General features: G+C 43.0%; 1 protein-coding gene across 1 annotated transcript; it reads right to left on the minus strand.

The window, feature by feature from the left end:
• Positions 1-445: 445 nt before the first annotated feature.
• Positions 446-19,459, minus strand: LOC106590626 (procollagen C-endopeptidase enhancer 2). The gene is made up of 9 exons (XM_014181755.2): positions 19,153-19,459; positions 18,641-18,749; positions 17,781-18,036; positions 16,065-16,189; positions 15,291-15,427; positions 13,825-13,988; positions 5,867-5,950; positions 4,404-4,571; positions 446-1,616 (listed from the first exon to the last, which is right to left on the minus strand). The coding sequence occupies exons 1-9, from the start codon at positions 19,290-19,292 to the stop codon at positions 1,486-1,488; spliced, it is 1,314 nt and encodes a 437-aa protein (XP_014037230.1). The 5' UTR covers positions 19,293-19,459; the 3' UTR covers positions 446-1,485.
• Between the last annotated feature and the right edge of the window lie 366 nt (positions 19,460-19,825).

Raw genomic sequence — 19,825 nt, forward strand, 5'->3', positions numbered from 1 at the left:
ACCAACAGCTGCCTCCACACCTGCCCATTTTCAGTGCTCAATGGAGCATTCAGCCCTACCAACAGCTGCCTCCACACCTGCCCATTTTCAGTGCTCAATGGAGCATTCAGCCCTACCAACAGCTGCCTCCACACCTGACCATTCCCAGTGCTCAATGGAGCATTCAGCCCTACCAACAGCTGCCTCCACACCTGCCCATTTTCAGTGCTCAATGGAGCATTCAGCCCTACCAACAGCTGCCTCCACACCTGACCATTCCCAGTGCTCAATGGAGCATTCAGCCCTACCAACAGCTGCCTCCACACCTGGCCAAAGTCACCACTAACTCTATGTAGACCAGATATAATGGTTATTTATCTTCATATATACAATGTTAACATGACAAATGACAAGTTACTACTGGTCAATGAATTAATGATGACACTCCATGTGAAGAATCACCTCGTTATAATAAACTTCATTTTTATTTTTTATTTGGTCAGATGAAAATAATAAAATATAAATAACATTTACTAATTGTTTCATATGAAAATACTTTATATTGATTAAGGAAAACTCCACCCAAAAACTATATTTTAGCAAAATGCATTATACCGGCTGTATTTTGGTATTTTGAAAGTTATATTTCTTGAAAAAGTGATTAGTGACATGCAAAACATTTTGGGACTATATCAACAATGGACTAATGAAACAAATACTAAAAGATCGTTTTTGAGAGGAATTTTCCTTTAAGTTCACATCTCCACTTTTTATTACAAACATTACATTTGAATGTAAGGAGACAATACCAAGCTGACAGAATGAGATGGAGTGCTATGTTGTCTCCATTCATTGTAAAAGCTTTGGCTAATAAGTGACAGTACTAAACAGAACACCAGTATGACACCACATCATTCCATTAATAGTATATATTAAACTATTGCACTTTTCGACCCCACATAAAATACCTCCCATATCCAAAGTGAACATGGAGGATAAAGAGCAGTTAGTAAACACTGTCCTTAAAACTACAACACCCAGTCCTCAATAACGGACTTCCTGTAACTAAACCCCATGTGTGATCTAAGCCAACACTCATCGTGACATCTGGGTGTTTTCAGTGGCCTTGAAACGTGAGAAAACTTTGTTGTTTTTTATAAACAGAAAAAAAAGGAACTAACTTAGGTATTAGCATATTGCAAAACATTTTCTCCTGTTTCGTTCCAACTAGTACTCTCTATCTTCCTCTCCTCCTTCTTCAATTATTACACTCACATCTTCACATTGTGCCCGAAACAGGTCCAGCTCAGAGGAGAGAAAAACAGCATGGGAAAATAGAAAGAGAAACAAACAGCCAATCACAGCCTGAGCTCTGTAGACTAGTCCTGTGGTGACGGATGAAAGGTGATGAGGGGCCGAGCCAGGGCATGCTGGGCGAAGACTTACGACAACGGCCACACCCTTGTGGTGGTGGGGGGTGGAGACTCAGGCAGTGCGTAGCTGATCTCAGCATTGTTTGGTCTTCAGTACGTTGAGGCCCCTCTGGTTCTTGGCCTTGAAGGCTATAACGAAGTGATGTGGGGCGATCTTCCCCTTCCCATCCTCATCCGCTGAGCCCATGAAGATGTAGTTGAGGCCTAGTGAGATCACAAAGAAAGAGGCTGAATGCAGTGGAGACATTCAGGAAGGTAGCACATCAGTGCACATCTACTCAGGTAGCCTAGTGGTTAGAGTGTTGAGCCAGTAACCGAAAGGTTTCTGGATTGAATCCCTGAGCTGACAAGGTAAAAGTCTGTCATTCTGCACCTGAGAAAGGCAGTTTACCCACTGTTCCCCGGGCGCTGTGGATGTCGATTAATGCAGCCCCCTACACCTCTCTGATTCGGAGGGGTTGGGTTAAATACGGAAGACACATTTCAGTTGAAGGCATTCAGTTGTACCACTGACTAGGTAGCCCCCTTTCTCCTCAGGGTTCCATATACAGTGTGTTTATAAACATATACTATTTGTGGGTATATATTCACGTTATGGATCAACGGCTGAGGGAAGGTATAGATCTTTTCCGACAGTGAGTTTTTCTCAGACTTTGGTCAGACCTCAGACTTTGGTCAAACAACTTCAGATGAGCTTGAAGGTGGAATACAGCAATGGAGGCAAGCTCAGAGCCATACACAAGATAGTCTGTGGAAACACCTGCAACTGGGGTCTAGCGCTCCTATCACAGGAGGTTGGTGGCACTTTATTTGGGGAGGACGGGCTCGTGGTAATGGCTGGAGTGGAATCAGTGGAATGGTATCAGATACATCAAACACATGGTTTTTATATGGTTGATGCCATTCCATTTCCTCCACTCCATATATTATTAGGAGCTGTCCTCCCCTCAGCAGCCTCCACTGTTTCTTATGTACCTTGTATATTTGGGACACGCCTCTGTTACATGCATTTTTCACACTCAGTGCCACACTTCAAAGTCACGTGAAACTGTGTCAGTATTACTCAACTATAGAATTTGAACTGAAAGAAAACCACATTGTCTCGATGGTGCAATCATGAGAATAAAGAGAAAATAACATTAAAAAAAAACGTTATTTATTTACGCTATCTGACTTTAGTGTGTAATCCTAACCTTTAACCTTCAGGTCTTAACTGTACAGCAAATAACCTACACACCAATCACCAAAAGCTTTTGGGAACAGGCAGGAAACAAAGTTTACATGGATCCACAGAGGCAAAAAGGACAATGTCGGAGTTTAATTCAATAAGAGGAAAAGCTGTGAAATTGAGAAACGGGAAGATAGCAGAATTATTTGGTGAAGCGGTAAAAGATTATTATAGCAGTGCAGGCTATGTTATGTGTGATGATGTGAGGCGCTGTACAAATTCCACAGTCACAAGCCGGGAACTTCAAACAGCCCAATGGCACATCAAGGGAACTGTAGCCTACAGTTCAGATGGGTTATATTGACACTGAAATCTGGACGCTGACTGTTGGTCTATAACCTCTCACATAGCCTTCATATTAACTCCTACAGAATTAAGCAAATGATACACCAATTGCAGGCTAAATTTTGTCTCAGGAACAGGAGTGGAGAAATATGATTTCTTTCTTTCAGTATCTTGATAGAATGAGAATGCTCAGTTAGATACCGTCTGTAGAAGTGCTGTCTTTATCAGCATCATAACAGCTGATAGTATTTCAACCACAGTTAGATACCGTCTGTAAAGGTGCTGTCTTTATCAGCATCATAACAGCTGATAGTATTTCAACCACAGTTAGATACCGTCTGTAACGGTGCTGTCTTTATCAGCATCATAACAGCTGATAGTATTTCAACCACAGTTAGATACCGTCTGTAGAGGTGCTGTCTTTATCAGCATCATAACAGCTGATAGTATTTCAACCACATAAAAATATGCATCCAGGCTGAACTGAAATCTTATCAGGAACATGTTGGGTCGTTTCCACAGCTTTCTATTTCCTGACAACTGGTCAAACTGATGTAATTTCCCGTTTCTTTGTTGTTGTTGAGATATTGCATTTTCTCCCCGGTCCCTAAACGTCATTGCGAGAAAGAAGCAGAGATGACAGAAAAAAACTGTACCAATGTCAACTAGATTGAAGCATTCATTCAATCGACTTGTGACATTATTTTGGCGAGCAAGGATTATTTAGTTTGTAGGGCAACATGTAACGACAGAAAAGAGGCGCAATGTATCGAATTAGAAACAACTTGACTAATAAATACCAAAATGTCCGAAATTATAAGCAGAAACCTATGTTTATGAGGCAAAAAAATCATCTTCTTTGACTATAGCCTACAGAACATTTTCTATATTAGTTAGGGTAGGGGCGGGTGTGGGCCTCAGATTTGTCCCTTTATCTCATGTAGTCGGGTAGTTGCGGATAGGTTATTACCAATTGCGGGTCGGTGCGGGTGAACAAGTTGACCCGCACACCATAATGCATATCATGGTGAATGTCTGTTATGGACTATTACCTGGTGCTATCATTCATATCATGGTGAATGTCTGTTATGGACTATTACCTGGTGCTATCATTCATATCATGGTGAATGTCTATCATGGACTAATACCTGGTGCTATCATTCATATCATGGTGAATGTCTATCATGGACTATTACCTGGTGCTATCATTCATATCATGGTGAATGTCTGTCATGGACTATTACCTGGTGCTATCATTCATATCATGGTGAATGTCTGTTACTAAACCAAGCCAAACTGATGAATATATCCAGGGGAGAGTGAGCCCCAGAGTCCCCTAGTAGTGGTCCACATAGCTCTGGACCTGGGCTTTACGGGCAGCTCGAGCCTTCTTCAAGCCCATAGACCATATAAAACCGTTTGAGACGCACATAAAGCCCTGGACCAGAGCTGTGGCTCGTTGTTGTACTACTACTCACCTCGTCTGATGAACGGACACTTCTTGCAGAGGACGATGATCTTGGTGCTCATGGTTTTGCCGGCCTGCTGGATGGCCAGGTTGCTTTGTTTGTAGACGTTGATGATGGAGATGGTGGCGGACACGCTGCCCCCTCGCACCACCGCCGTGATGACGGTTCCTGTTATCACTGTCACAGAACCACAGGGAGTTTAGAGGGCTGGGATTGGTGTGCTGAACAGAACCACAGGGAGTTTAGAGGGCTGGGATTGGTGTGTTGAACAGAACCACAGGGAGTTTAGAGGGCTGGGATTGGTGTGTTGAACAGAACCACAGGGAGTTTAGAGGGCTGGGATTGGTGTGCTGAACAGAACCACAGGCGCTCAACAAAACCCGCTTTCGATTTTTATAGTCTGAAAACGGTTATCGTCATGAAAGGGTGGAGTATAACTCTCGACACTATTAAGTCGATCGGCTCTGTGTGTGCCTTGACACACGTGACGTAGGATCAAGATTGAATATCTTTCAATACAAATACTGTGATGCTGGGACGTTTAGAGCCATGGAGGCCTTCATCAAAATGTACTCGTTGAATAGGACATAATGAAGGACAAGACGTGTCAGTCGAGTTGTCTGTTAGGTCCTTTTGTGTCTAGCCTAGTCATTATAACGTGTGATGTAACGCTCTTGGCTTGATATGACTGCAGACTGTCTGCCAATGTATTATACAATAACATTTTCCACCAACACCACATTACTGGGCTTCACTGACAGCCAATGAGCCAGAACCTTTTCCCATGCAAATATCTGACCTAATCTCCCTGAGAAAAATGCATGAATAAAATACCTGCCTCATTCCATCAACATCTGTTCAGAGAAAAACAAAACGAATAGAGGTAGTCTAAAGGACAGGGCAGCAAACTGAGGTCATGGAGAATGTTGGCTGAATCAACACCTTCTGTTAGCAATAGTTTTCCTTCAGTCAGGCTCTGTTTACTCTGTGAGAAGAGAACTGTGTCTGTCCCACGCAAATTCACTGCCCTCTCAGAAAACACTCAAGGAAGCTTCTGTGACGCGCTGAAACAACCCAGAAGGCCAAGGGTAGTGTGTCATGATGGAGGGGACCATGACAACATGGGCTTGTTGTGGGAGGGATGGTTCATATGGACTGGGATTCATGTTGGGAGGATTTTCTGTCACCCCCATTGCTGCTACCCTCTGTTTATTATCTATGCAGTCACCTCACCCCTGCCTACATGTACAAACGACCTCGACTAACCTGTACCACCGCACATTGACTTGGTACCGGTACCACTTGTATATAGCCTCGTTATTGATATTTTATCGTGTTATTTGACTGACACACACACACACACACACACACACACACACACACACACACACACACACACACACACACACACACACACACACACACACACACACACACACACACACACACACCCAAGATAGTATTTCTCTTACCGAAGTCACTGGTACAGTAGTTGCTCTCAACGGTTCCACTTCTTTTGCATTTCTGCTGGCACAGACCTACAGAGTACTTCAGAGCTGGGGAGACATAGAGAAAAAAAAGAGAACACAGTCCCTTAATTCACATTCTTCCACATTCAGGTGATGCTAGTAAGTAGGATTTGGGTTGATATTATTTAACCTCGAGACAATTCAGGGAATGCATTGAAATCAAACATAGGCTAATTAATTAGTATAAACACGTTCCATTGAAAACTGTAGGTAACTTAAAATCCTACCAGTGGAGGCTCCTCAGAGGAGGAAAGGGAGGACCATCTTCCTCAGTGAATTACAGAAAAATTTAAATAGTGAAACATTTTGAGATAAAACTACAGTTAAATATATTCAAGTCACCAAATAATTGATTAAAATGCACTATTTTGCGATGAAGGTCTACAGTAGCCTTAACAGCAGTCTGTAAGGTAGCACCATGGTGTCGCCGGAGGACAGCTAGCTTGCGTCCTCCTCTGGGTACATTGATTTCAATACAAAATGTGTCAATGATGGTGGCTGTGTGTAGCGGTTAGCGGTCATGATATGAATGTTTGGCTTGGAAAGTATTTTTTGCCCTGTTCACAGACAGCTGATGTGTTGTGCACTGAAGTCCACAAGCGAAGGGAAAAGGTGAGAGGAGGAGAGCGCGTAGATAGATACGAGAAGGAATTATATATACAACCAGCTGTTTGTATGTGGCTGCTATGAAAGTGAACTGTGTTTGCATGTGATCAGGGGTGTATTCATTGCCCCGATTCTGTTGAAAAACGTTTCTTAAACGGAATGAAATGGGGATAAACATACCTGAATTTGTCCAATAGAAACTCTTGTTTGCAACTGTTGGACTAATGATTACACCCTATATCAGCTAGATAAAGGCAAGATTGTGAAAGGCGGTATTGAATGTGACACTGTCTGCCACCTTGATTACTAAAAATTATCTTGACCTGTGTGCACCTACGTTGTAAACGTTCATTCATAGGCTAGGTTGTAGCAACCTCATGATGGGTACAGGGAAAAATGTAGTATTATGAAGTAGACTAAACCTATTGCTGTTACATTGAGCTGGGTGAATGAAATATGAATGACAGTCATAAAAAATTTTTTAATCCTCCCTCATCAACCACCACTGAATCCTACATAACAGTTCACATTATTATTTTAACCTTTGTTAAGTTAAAAACAAATTCTTATTTACAATGACGGGCTACAGTGGGTTAATTGCCTTGTTCAGGGGCAGAAAGACATATTTTGACTTTGTCAGCTTGGGGATTCGATCCAGCAACCTTTCGGTTACTGGCCCAATGCTCTAACCACTATGCTACCTGCTGGCCCACGTAATAGCAATAATAATAATAATAATAATCATAATAATAATTCATTTAATTTCTAAAACACTTTTCTTACACCCAAGGCGCAAAAATATAAATAATAATATTAATAAAAACAATCAAATAATTATGTTTTTTTGCCCTGTTCACAGACAGCTGATGTGTTGTGCACTGAAGTCCACAAGCGAAGGGCTTGCTCAAAGTATAGGTGTGCCGCCCCAGCAGCTAGCCAAGTGGTTAGAGATATTGGACTCGAAACCAAAAGTTTGCTCGATCAACTCCCTGAGCTGACAAGGTAAAAATCTGTTGTTCTGCCCCTGAACAAGGCCACTGTTCCTAGGCTATCATCATGAATAAGAATTCTTAACTGCCTTGCCTAGTTAAATAAAGATAAAACAAAAATGGGTTACTGCTGGCTACCATCTGTTTTTACAATCAAAGCACTATGGTTGTGGTATAGGGAAGACTAGAAAATGACTCTCCAACCACTGTCCAAATGTTATTTTTACTGGTGGAGAACAAAACGGCTGAAAGATAAGACAATCTGAGGCAGTCATCACAGGGCCCAGATGACATCATGGTGGGGGGCTGCCAAGGCAATCATCAGACTAGGGATTTGATATTGTGAGTACTGGCCTCAGTGAAGGAAAAAAACAATAAAGGGTTGTGTGTGTGCCCAAAAAAACATTCCTTACCTCAGGATACTTGAACTAGTAACTATCGTTCCTTACCCCAGAATATTTCAACTGGTGACTATCATTCCTTACCCCAGGATACTTCAACTGGTGACTATCATTCCTTACCCCAGGATACTTCAACTGGTGACTATCATTCCTTACCCCAGGATACTTCAACTGGTGACTATCATTCCTTACCCCAGGATACTTCAACTGGTGACTATCATTCCTTACCTCAGGATACTTCAACTGGTGACTATCATTCCTTACCCCAGGATACTTCAACTGGTGACTATCATTCCTTACCCCAGGATACTTCAACTGGTGACTATCATTCCTTACCCCAGGATACTTCAACTGGTGACTATCATTCCTTACCCCAGGATACTTCAACTGGTGACTATCATTCCTTACCCCAGGATACTTCAACTGGTGACTATCATTCCTTACCCCAGGATACTTCAACTGGTGACTATCATTCCTTACCCCAGGATACTTCAACTGGTGACTATCATTCCTTACCCCAGGATACTTCAACTGGTGACTATCATTCCTTACCCCAGGATACTTCAACTGGTATCTATTGTTCCTTACCCCAGGATACTTCAACTGGTGACTATCATTCCTTACTCCAGGATACTTCAACTAGTGACTATCATTCCTTACCCCAGGATACCTCAACTGGTGACTATCATTCCTTACCCCAGGATACTTCAACTGGTGACTATCATTCCTTACCCCAGGATACTTCAACTGGTGACTATCATTCCTTACCCCAGGATACATCAACTGGTGACTATCATTCCTTACCCCAGGATACTTCAACTGGTGACTATCATTCCTTACCTCAGGATACTTCAACTGGGATCTATCATTCCTTACCCCAGGATACTTCAACTGGTGACTATCATTCCTTACCCCAGGATACTTCAACTGGTGACTATCATTCCTTACCCAGGATACCTCAACTGGTGACTATCATTCCTTACACCAGGATACTTCAACTGGTGACTATCATTCCTTACCCCAGGATACTTCAACTGGTGACTACCATTCCTTACCCCAGGATAGTTCAACTGGTGACTATCATTCCTTACCCCAGGATACTTCAACTGGTGACTATCATCCCTTACCCCAGTATACTTCAACTGGTGACTATCATTCCTTACCCCAGGATACTTCAACTGGTGACAATCATTCCTTACCCCAGGATACTTCAACTGGTGACTATCATTCCTTACCCCAGGATACTTCAACTGGTGACTATCATTCCTTACCTCAGGATACTTCAACTGGTGACTATCATTCCTTACCCCAGGATACTTCAACTGGGATCTATTGTTCCTTACCCCAGGATACTTCAACTGGTGACTATCATTCCTTACCCCAGGATACTTCAACTGGTGACTATCATTCCTTACCCCAGGATACTTCAACTGGTGACTATCATTCCTTACCTCAGGATACTTCAACTGGTGACTATCATTCCTTACCCCAGGATACTTCAACTGGGATCTATTGTTCCTTACCCCAGGATACTTCAACTGGTGACTATCATTCCTTACCCCAGGATACTTCAACTGGTGACTATCATTCCCCAGGATACTTCAACTGGTGACTATCATTCCTTACCCCAGGATACTTCAACTGGTGACTATCATTCCTCCCCAGGATACTTCAACTGGTGACTATCCAGGATAATAAAGAAAAAGGACCTCTCTGTTGCTGCATAAATCTGGAAGAAACAAACAATTGGCTTAAGTTCTGGGCTTCATCAGAACCTCTGTGTGTGTGTGTGTGTGTGTGTGTGTGTGTGTGTGTGTGTGTGTGTGTGTGTGTGTGTGTGTGTGTGTGTGTGTGTGTGTGTGTGTGTGTGTGTGTGTGTGTGTGTGTGTCTGTGTGTGTGGGTGGGTGAGAGAGTGGGTGTCCACAAACAACCATGAGCATGTGCCTTTAGGAGGTTTGTTATGAACAGAGTCAACAGGATGTAGGAGGTTTGTTAGGTACAGAGTCAACAGGATGTAGGAAGTGTGTTATGTACAGAGTCAACAGGATGTAGGAGGTTTGTTATGAACAGAGTCAACAGGATGTAGGAGGTTTGTTGTGAACAGAGTCAACAGGATTTAGGAGGTTTGTTATGTACAGAGTCAACAGGATGTAGGAGGTTTGTTATGTACAGAGTCAACAGGATGTAGGAGGTTTGTTATGAACAGAGTCAACAGGATGTAGGACGTTTGTTATGTACAGAGTCAACAGGATGTAGGAGGTTTGTAATGAACAGAGTCAACAGGATGTAGGAGGTTTGTTATGTACAGAGTCAACAGGATTTAGGAGGTTTGTTATGTACAGAGTCAACAGGATGTAGGACGTTTGTTAGGTACAGAGTCAACAGGATGTAGGAGGTTTGTTATGTACAGAGTCAACAGGATGTAGGAGGTTTGTTATGTACAGAGTCAACAGGATGTAGGAGGTTTGTTAGGTACAGAGTCAACAGGATGTAGGACGTTTGTTATGTACAGAGTCAACAGGATTTAGGGCTCCAGGACATCTAGTTTGTCTGTCAGTAAGAATGAACAGGGTGTCTCTTTGGGGTGTTTACTTGCCCCCCTCCCCTTAGCTCTGTGCTAGTTGACAAATCACAGATGTAAAAAGACTAGAAGAAAGTGATAACGTGTAGTGGACTGATGTTATGACTGGCTTCCAATCTACAAGGAGATGAACTGCCATCCAGCCTTGGTGTGTGCTCCATTGCCTTTCATCCTGGGCAACAGCCACTACCACAGTGGATCTGATCTGGGACCAGGCTAAAAACACAGTAGATCTGATCTGGGACCAGGCTAAAAACACAGTAGATCTGATCTGGGACCAGGCTAATACCACAGTAGATCTGATCTGGGACCAGGCTAATACCACAGTAGATCTGATCTGGGACCAGGCTAATAGCACAGTAGATCTGATCTGGGACCAGGATAATACCACAGTAGATCTGATCTGGGACCAGGCTAATACCACAGTAGATCTGATATCGGATCAGGCAATACCACAGTAGATCTGATCTGGGACCAGGTTAATACCACAGTAGATCTGATCTGGCACCAGGCTAATACCACAGTAGATCTGATCTGGGACCAGGCTAATACCACAGTAGATCTGATATCGGATCAGGCAATACCACAGTAGATCTGATCTGGGACCAGGTTAATACCACAGTAGATCTGATCTGGGACCAGGTTAATACCACAGTAGATCTGATCTGGGACCAGGGTAATACCACAGTAGATCTGATCTGGCACCAGGCTAATACCACAGTAGATCTGATCTGGGACCAGGTTAATACCACAGTAGATCTGATCTGGCACCAGGCTAATACCACAGTAGATCTGATCTGGGACCAGGTTAATACCACAGTAGATCTGATCTGGGACCAAGCTAATACCACAGTAGATCTGATATGGGATCAGGCAATACCACAGTAGATCTGATCTGGGACCAGGTTAATACCACAGTAGATCTGATCTGGGACCAGGCTAATACCACAGTAGATCTGATCTGGGACCAGGTTAATACCACAGTAGATCTGATCTGGGACCAGGCTAATAGCACAGTAGATCTGATCTGGGACCAGGCTAATACCACAGTAGATCTGATCTGGGACCAGGCTAATACCACAGTAGATCTGATCTGGGACCAGGTTAATACCACAGTAGATCTGATTTGAGACCAGGCTCATACCACAGTAGATCTGATCTGGGACCAGGTTAATACCACAGTAGATCTGATCTGGGACCAGGTTAATACCACAGTAGATCTGATCTGGGACCAGGCTAATACCACAGTAGATCTGATATGAGATCAGGCAATACCACAGTAGATCTGATCTGGGACCAGGCAATACCACAGTAGATCTGATATGGGATCAGGCTAATATCACATTAGATTTTTGGTAAAAGCAGCAGCTACTCTTCCTGGGGTCCACACAAAACATTTACATTTACATTTAAGTCATTTAGCAGACGCTCTTATCCAGAGCGACTTACAAATTGGTGCATTCACCTTATGATATCCAGTGGAACAACCACTTTACAATAGTACATCTATATCTTTGTGTGTGTGTGTGTGTGTGTGTGTGTGTGTGTGTGTGTGTGTGTGTGTGTGTGTGTGTGTGTGTGTGTGTGTGTGTGTGTGTGTGTGTGTGTGTGTGTGTGTGTGTGTGTGTGTGTGAGTGGGTGTCCACAAACAACCAGGAACATGTGCCTTTAGGAGGTTTGTTATGTACAGAGTCAACAGGATTTAGGAGGTTTGTTATGTACAGAGTCAACAGGATGTAGGAGGTTTGTTATGTACAGAGTCAACAGGATGTAGGAGGTTTGTTATGAACAGAGTCAACAGGATGTAGGAGGTTTGTTATGAACAGAGTCAACAGGATGTAGGAAGTGTGTTATGTACAGAGTCAACAGGATGTAGGAGGTTTGTTATGTACAGAGTCAACAGGATGTAGGAGGTTTGTTATGAACACAGTCAACAGGATGTAGGAGGTTTGTTATGTACAGAGTCAACAGGATGTAGGAGGTTTGTTAGGTACAGAGTCAACAGGATGTAGGAGGTTTGTTAGGTACAGAGTCAACAGGATGTAGGAGGTTTGTTAGGTACAGAGTCAACAGGATGTAGGAGGTTTGTTAGGTACAGAGTCAACAGGATGTAGGAGGTTTGTTAGGTACAGAGTCAACAGGATGTAGGAGGTTTGTTATGTACAGAGTCAACAGGATGTAGGAGGTTTGTTAGGTACAGAGTCAACAGGATGTAGGAGGTTTGTTAGGTACAGAGTCAACAGGATGTAGGAGGTTTGTTATGTACAGAGTCAACAGGATGTAGGAGGTTTGTTATGTACAGAGTCAACAGGATGTAGGAGGTTTGTTATAGTCTCATTATTGTTATTTTATTCTGTTACTGTTTCCTTTTTTATTTTTGGGGTAACACGGAACATGACATAATACAGAACATTAATAGACAAGAACAGTTCAAGGAGAGAACTACATAATTTTTCATAAAGGAACACGTAGCCTACATATCAATGCATACACACAAACTATCTAGGTCAAATAGGGGAGAGGCGTTGTGCCGTAAGGCGCTGTGCCGTAAGGCGTTGCTTTATCTGGTTTTTGAAACCAGGTTTGCTGTTTATTTGAGCAATATGAGATTGTTAAGGGTTTCAGTGACTTCATTAGCTGTGGTTGCTGATGCGTATATGGTTGAATCATCAGCATACATGAACACACACGCTTTGTTTAATGCCAGTGGCAGGTCATTGGTAAAAATAGAAAAGAGTAGAGGGCCTAGAGAGCTGCCCTGCGGTACACCACACTTTACATGTTTGACATTAGAGAAGCTCCCATTAAATAAAACCATTTGAGTTCTATTAGACAGATAGCTCTGAATCCACAATATGGCAGAGGTTGAAAAGCCATAACACACATTCTTTCAACAACAGGTTATGGTCAATAATATCAAAGGCTGCACTGAAATCTACCAGTACAGCTCCCACAATCTTCTTATTATCAATTTCTCTATAAGCATGCTGAAAGTCTGTTGTTAATTTGTTTACAGAGAAATAGCATTGTGTTTGGTCAAACACCATTTTTTCCAACAGTTTGCTAAGAGCTGGCAGCAAGCTTATAGGTCTGCTGTTAGAACCAGTAAATGCCGCTTTACCAGATCTGATCTGGGACCAGGCTAACGCCACAGTAGATCTTCAGGCCACACGTGTGGCCTTAAGATGATGAAGATGATGATTCTGAATTGGATTTATGTAGTGCTAAAAGCATTTTACATTGTAACAACAAGACTGTGACGTGATGGACAAGGGGAAATATATCTCCTGCTTGGATTAAACAGAGAAAAGAGAGCTACCTACGTATGGGTCTGGTGGTAGCTGCTGGGGTGGTGGTGGTCAGTGGTTCCGGGGTGGTGAGGAACTTCTTAGGTCTGAACTTGTAGTGGCCGATGAACCCGTCTGCAGTCAAACTGAGGTCTGAGAGGAACTGGATCAGGAGCTGGTTACCTTCAGAGAATACTGGACTGAAGGGGGGCAGAGAGAGAGAGAGAGTGAGATCACATAGGCTAATGAATACATTGTGTATAGGTTTATCAGTAAATCAGACGTTAGTAGGTTTATTATCTATCCTGTTTACTATCTATCCTGATTGCCTAGTCACTTTTACCCCTACCTACATGGGAATATTACCACAATTACCTCAATAACCTCATACCCCTGCACATTGACTCAGTACTGGTACTCCTTGTATATAGTCTCATTACTACCTGCTACCACTGCACATTGACTCAGTACTGGTACTCCTTGTATATAGTCTCATTACTACCTGGTACCACTGCACATTGACTCAGTACTGGTACTCCTTGTATATAGTCTCATTACTACCTGGTACCACTGCACATTGACTCAGTACTGGTACTCCTTGTATATAGTCTCATTACTACCTGGTACCACTGCACATTGACTCGGTACTGGTACTCCTTGTATATAGTCTCATTACTACCTGGTACCACTGCACATTGACTCGGTACTGGTACTCCTTGTATATAGTCTCATTACTACCTGGTACCACTGCACATTGACTCGGTACTGGTACTCCTTGTATATAGTCTCATTACTACCTGGTACCACTGCACATTGACTCGGTACTGGTACTCCTTGTATATAGTCTCATTACTACCTGGTACCACTGCACATTGACTCGGTACTGGTACTCCTTGTATATAGTCTCATTACTACCTGGTACCACTGCACATTGACTTGGTACTGGTACTCCTTGTATATAGTCTCATTACTACCTGGTACCACTGCACATTGACTCAGTACTGGTACTCCTTGTATATAGTCTCATTACTACCTGGTACCACTGCACATTGACTTGGTACTGGTACTCCTTGTATATAGTCTCATTACTACCTGGTACCACTGCACATTGACTCAGTACTGGTACTCCTTGTATATAGTCTCATTACTACCTGGTACCACTGCACATTGACTTGGTACTGGTACTCCTTGTATATAGTCTCATTACTACCTGGTACCACTGCACATTGACTCGGTACTGGTACTCCTTGTATATAGTCTCATTATTGTTATTTTATTCTGTTACTGTTTCCTTTTTTATTTTGGGGGTAATTATTTTCTTACTTTTTAACTCTGCATTGTTGGGAAAGTGCTCGTAAGCATTTCACGGTAAAGTCTACACCTGTTGTATTTGGTGCAAGTGACAAATCAAATGTGAATTGATCTGTTGATCAAGATCAACACAATAAGCAGTAGCTACATTAGCAAGATAAATGCATAGTAGAAACAGGTGTGTGACGCACGCTGGAGGGCTATCGCCACAGTACTTCCCGATCCTCTTTGCATCGTTGATCTCTGCCCCGTTGAAAATGGCCACGTAGTCGTAGCGACAGTAGTTGTCTCTTTCCACATCGAACTTCTCAAACTTCAACTCAATGATCTGTGTTAGTGGACAGGTTACATAGAACACAGGTTACATAGAACACAGGTTACATAGAACACAGGTTACATAGAACACAGGTTACATAGAACAGGTTACATAGAACAGGTTACATAGAACACAGGTTACATAGAACACAGGTTATATAGAACACAGGTTACATAGAACACAGGTTACATAGAACAGGTTACATAGAACACAGGTTACATAGAACACAGGTTACATAGAAAAGGTTACATCGAACACAGGTTACATAGAACACAGGTTATATAGAACACAGGTTACATAGAACACAGGTTACATAGAACACAGGTTACATAGAACAGGTTACATAGAACACAGGTTACATAGAACACAGGTTACATAGAACACAGGTTATATAGAACACAGGTTACATAGAACACAGGTTACATAGAACACGGGTTACAAATAACACATTACTTTCAGCCCACATTCTAAAGGTGTATTACACTGTGCAGCACTAAACAAGAGCAAACCACAAAGCAATGATGTGAAAATCTCAAACGATCTCAATCACTCTCAATGGTGTCATTCGTCAAGTTGAACTGTGAGTAGTATTAGTATTTGTTAGGATCCCCAATGAACTACTGCTGAGGCATCTGGTAGTAACGCTCACCTGGTTCTTAGGAGCCTCTATGTGCCATGAGCAGGTGACCCCAGCGGGGTAGTCCTTCTCAGGCCAGTTAGGGGTTTTAATTGATCCAAACGGTTTATCCAGACGACCTCCACAGTACTGGTCCCCTGGTGGGTGCAAAGTCAAACCACAACGTTTAGTTATCGTCCCTGGCAGATGGTACTGCTTCACATGCTATTACTTTAAAGCAGCACTGGACATCCTCCTGTGACTGTTCCTTTATGTGCAAAATATCTCTTCCTCTTTAATGTCAAAGGACGGAATGTTGTGCATGAAATAATTCTATAATGAGACCTTCTAGAATGTTCTAATCAGTAGGCTAACTCTCATCTCATGCTTCCTTTGTGATTATGAGTAACTAAAGAAGACAACTGTCTGTCTCTATGCCTTGGTCCCCTGCTGGAATGTGTTGTTGACAGGAAGTCCACACGCCAGGCAAGCCATCACACATCGGAGAAAGAACACGTCAGCCTACCACACAAGCTGCTTGGACTGGCAAGAGATCTGTGGATCTTTAAAAAGCACAGTTGTTTGTGACTAACAGTGACTAACAGTGTTTCCACTACAGCTGAGCTCCCATAGTCATGGCTGGCAGACGACGGCAAGTGCAATTTGTCTGAGTAACTAAAATAGACATTGAACCAATGGAAGAGGCCTGTGTGGTGCTTTTCAGTTTGAACCACTCCCAGGAACGGGGAGACAGACAGAGCAACCACAGTCTATCTGCTCCAACATCAGGTATGTGAAGAACACCAGTCAGACCCAGAGACATTCTAGCTGTCAGCTACTGTAGAGGTACGGAGACAGAGAGAAGGTAAACAACCAACCATTCAAATTCCACAAACTCCTTCAGGGAGACATCACCGGGTGAGAAGAGGACGGGACAGCGCTGACCTGTCTGCCTCTAGAGCACTCCGTCCAGGAAAAACAAGCCGTGACAAATTCCTCGTCATACTGTGAAATGTGTCGAGACGGTCCTGTTTTTCATTCACCTCGTCCTCGAGCAAGTTTTAAGTCAATAGGTCTCGTCTTAGCTACATAAGAAGTCTGAATTTTATCTTACCAAGTTCCACTGTTCCTTCCACTCATTTGCTGTTGTATGACCTGCTATCCGTTGGGAGTGATTTATCAAGCTACCTTTTCGTTCTCAGATGTAAATAATTCCCCTCTCAGATATCTCCATCTGGGTATTGTATCATTACTAGGGGCAGCTAGAGGAGGTTAAGAGGCCCGTTAATTAGCTTGTTAGAATGTGACCCTTGGCCCTAAACACACAAACACTCACTGACATCGGATGTCTTTAAGATGTGTCACGATGTGTCAGAGAAGAGTCACGGCTTGGACTCGGCCTCTAAGGCTCTGCTGAACATGCTTGGGTAGAGGCTGGATACAGATGACTACAGTGTTCCCTACACACTACACCTAGGGCTACAACAGCTTAGAGATGGCACAGCCCCTCTTCAACCCACACAGTGGTTCCTGGCCCGGGACGTAGCCTAGACAACCGGTGACCCGCCTGCAAATGGCGGGTCACCGGTTAGAATCTCAAGTCCAATAGGAAAAAATAGGATCCTAAATAGGATCCTAAATAGGATCCTAGATCCGTCTCCTGCCACTGTGCGCTTGAGTAAGACACGTAAACCCTTAAAAATGACTATAGTATTATTCTATTCTTCGTCTATATTCTTTTCTGCTTACCTCTCTCGTGCGGCTCGGCAGCCGAGTACACCGCCAGGAAGCCACTCCCAGCCGTGTTGGCATCAGACACCATCTGAATCAGCATCTTGTTGCCGGTGGAGACCAAGGCGCCTGGCCTGAAGGTCCCACAGAAGCGGCCCAGCCTCTGGCCACTCACATGGCCGCTGTACACATCTATGTAGTCATAGCGACACAGGTTGTCACTCTCCAGGTCAATGAAGCGGAAGGACAGGACCACCACTTTACCCTCAGGGACCTGAAACAACATACAATCACATACAGTATACAGTACAATCTATACAATCACATAAGGGGCCTATCTGACAACTCAATATAATAGGAAACTGATCTTCCGCTGATATGCAATGAATGAACCTATATGAAACTCTTCCCCTTTTAAAAACACCAAACTGCAATCAACAGTCAAAGCATTCCAAGTCTAAATCTAGCAAGGATACACATGTTATTAACAAGTAATAAACATACAGTTTTTCTTTAATTACAGGACTTTGCTGTTGATGATTATTTTCCTTGATTTACCGTTTATTCCTTCCAGCCATGTGACCAGACTGCATGTTGAAAATACCAAGCAGGCAGCTCAAAGTGCCTGAGGGGTGCTGTGGCCACTAGCCAAATACCAGACTACCAATTACACAGTTAGGATTAGTGGATTAGTATACCATTGAAGTGTTTTACAGAATCATTGCATCATTTTTAGTTCACTGATATTGCTTCTCGTTCTGTCTGACATGGCGCTGGTAAAGTAATAGCCTTCAGTAGCTAATTAGGAACACACTAAGTTGATAACAGTTAAACATGGATCATGTATTTACAGTAGGCTACAAGTATGTTTGGCTCACCGTGATTCTCCAAACACATTTGGTATTTGAGGGATACACCCCTGGATACCCCGGGCTCCCAACGACCCCAGAATCCTCCGTTATATTGCCTCCGCATGTAAACGTCGGTCTGGAAACATGAGAAAAATATTTGTGACAACTTCTCATTCTAATACAAATGTCTATCAAGGAATCTTTGAAAGGAGAAAAACCCTAGGCGTAAAGGTATTGTTGGTGTTTATTATGGGATGTCTCGGTTAGGCACCCTGTGTGCGTCCTCATGCCCGCAGCGCACACTGCAGATTCCTCCAAAATAATAACTCCCGGGTGGTGATGATGATAAATGATGATGATGATGATTGATGCGGTTCCTTCATCATTGTGCTGTAGACTAACGTATCCTTGACAACTCATGATAAGGCGTTGTACAATAGGCTAGTGCTACACAGTTGTTTTTCCTGACCAATAGCCTAACACAGAGCCCAAAAAACTATAGATTGTTTGATTAAAGTGAAGGGAAAAAGGTAACCTACCTCCGTCGTGACCCCAGTAGAGACTGCGCGCAGACCTCTGTCAAGGACAGGACACCCCAAGCACAAAAAATACTGTATATTCTCCACATTGTCGGGTGAACGGACCAGGCACCAGTTCGCCTGTTTTCGCTCCGTGGCATGAATGACAGTCAGTGGCTGGAGCGGTGGGGAAAACTACCCAGGAAAGTTCCTGGAGGGAGTTTCGCAGGCTGCAAACTGGAACACAGACTGAATATAGCGTTTGTTCTGCGTGGTAGGAGGGAGCAATCGGCAGGCAGTTGCCTTTTTCCAAAACCTGGGATCAAAGACTCACTGGAAGTATTGGGGTGGGAGGAGTATGGGGGGAGTGGGGACTCTTGCTTTAGTTTAATACCACACCTGGCATAATAACTTACCTTCGATAGAATAATGTGAATATCCCCAGTGAAACATTTATCCAGGGAACAGAGTTCCACATGAACAAAATGTATGCACTTTGAATATAGACTGTTTCTTTGTGGTCTTCAGAATGACATGCATTTTTTTTTTTTTTAAGTGAATAATGAATACATCATTGCAAAATATGCCTAAACAACTAAAATATCCAATAAGTCTGTAATTTTTTTTAGATAAGACTATTACGGTAGGCATATACAGTGCATTCAGAAAGTATTCAGACCCTATCACTTTTTCC

This window comes from Salmo salar, chromosome ssa29 (assembly GCF_905237065.1).
Source record: "Salmo salar chromosome ssa29, Ssal_v3.1, whole genome shotgun sequence".
Classification (NCBI taxonomy): domain Eukaryota; kingdom Metazoa; phylum Chordata; class Actinopteri; order Salmoniformes; family Salmonidae; genus Salmo; species Salmo salar.

What these genes read in the sequence shown, in the direction of transcription:
- LOC106590626 (XM_014181755.2), bottom strand. Translation starts at nt 19,292, where the DNA reads ATGCCACGGAGCGAAAACAGGCGAACTGGTGCCTGGTCCGTTCACCCG. An exon ending in TAGAGGCTCCTAAGAACCAG is followed by an intron (nt 15,428 to 16,064) that starts GTGAGCGTTACT and finishes CCACTAACACAG; the next exon opens with ATCATTGAGTTGAAGTTTGA. An exon ending in GTGTCCGTTCATCAGACGAG is followed by an intron (nt 1,617 to 4,403) that starts GTGAGTAGTAGT and finishes TGATCTCACTAG; the next exon opens with GCCTCAACTACATCTTCATG.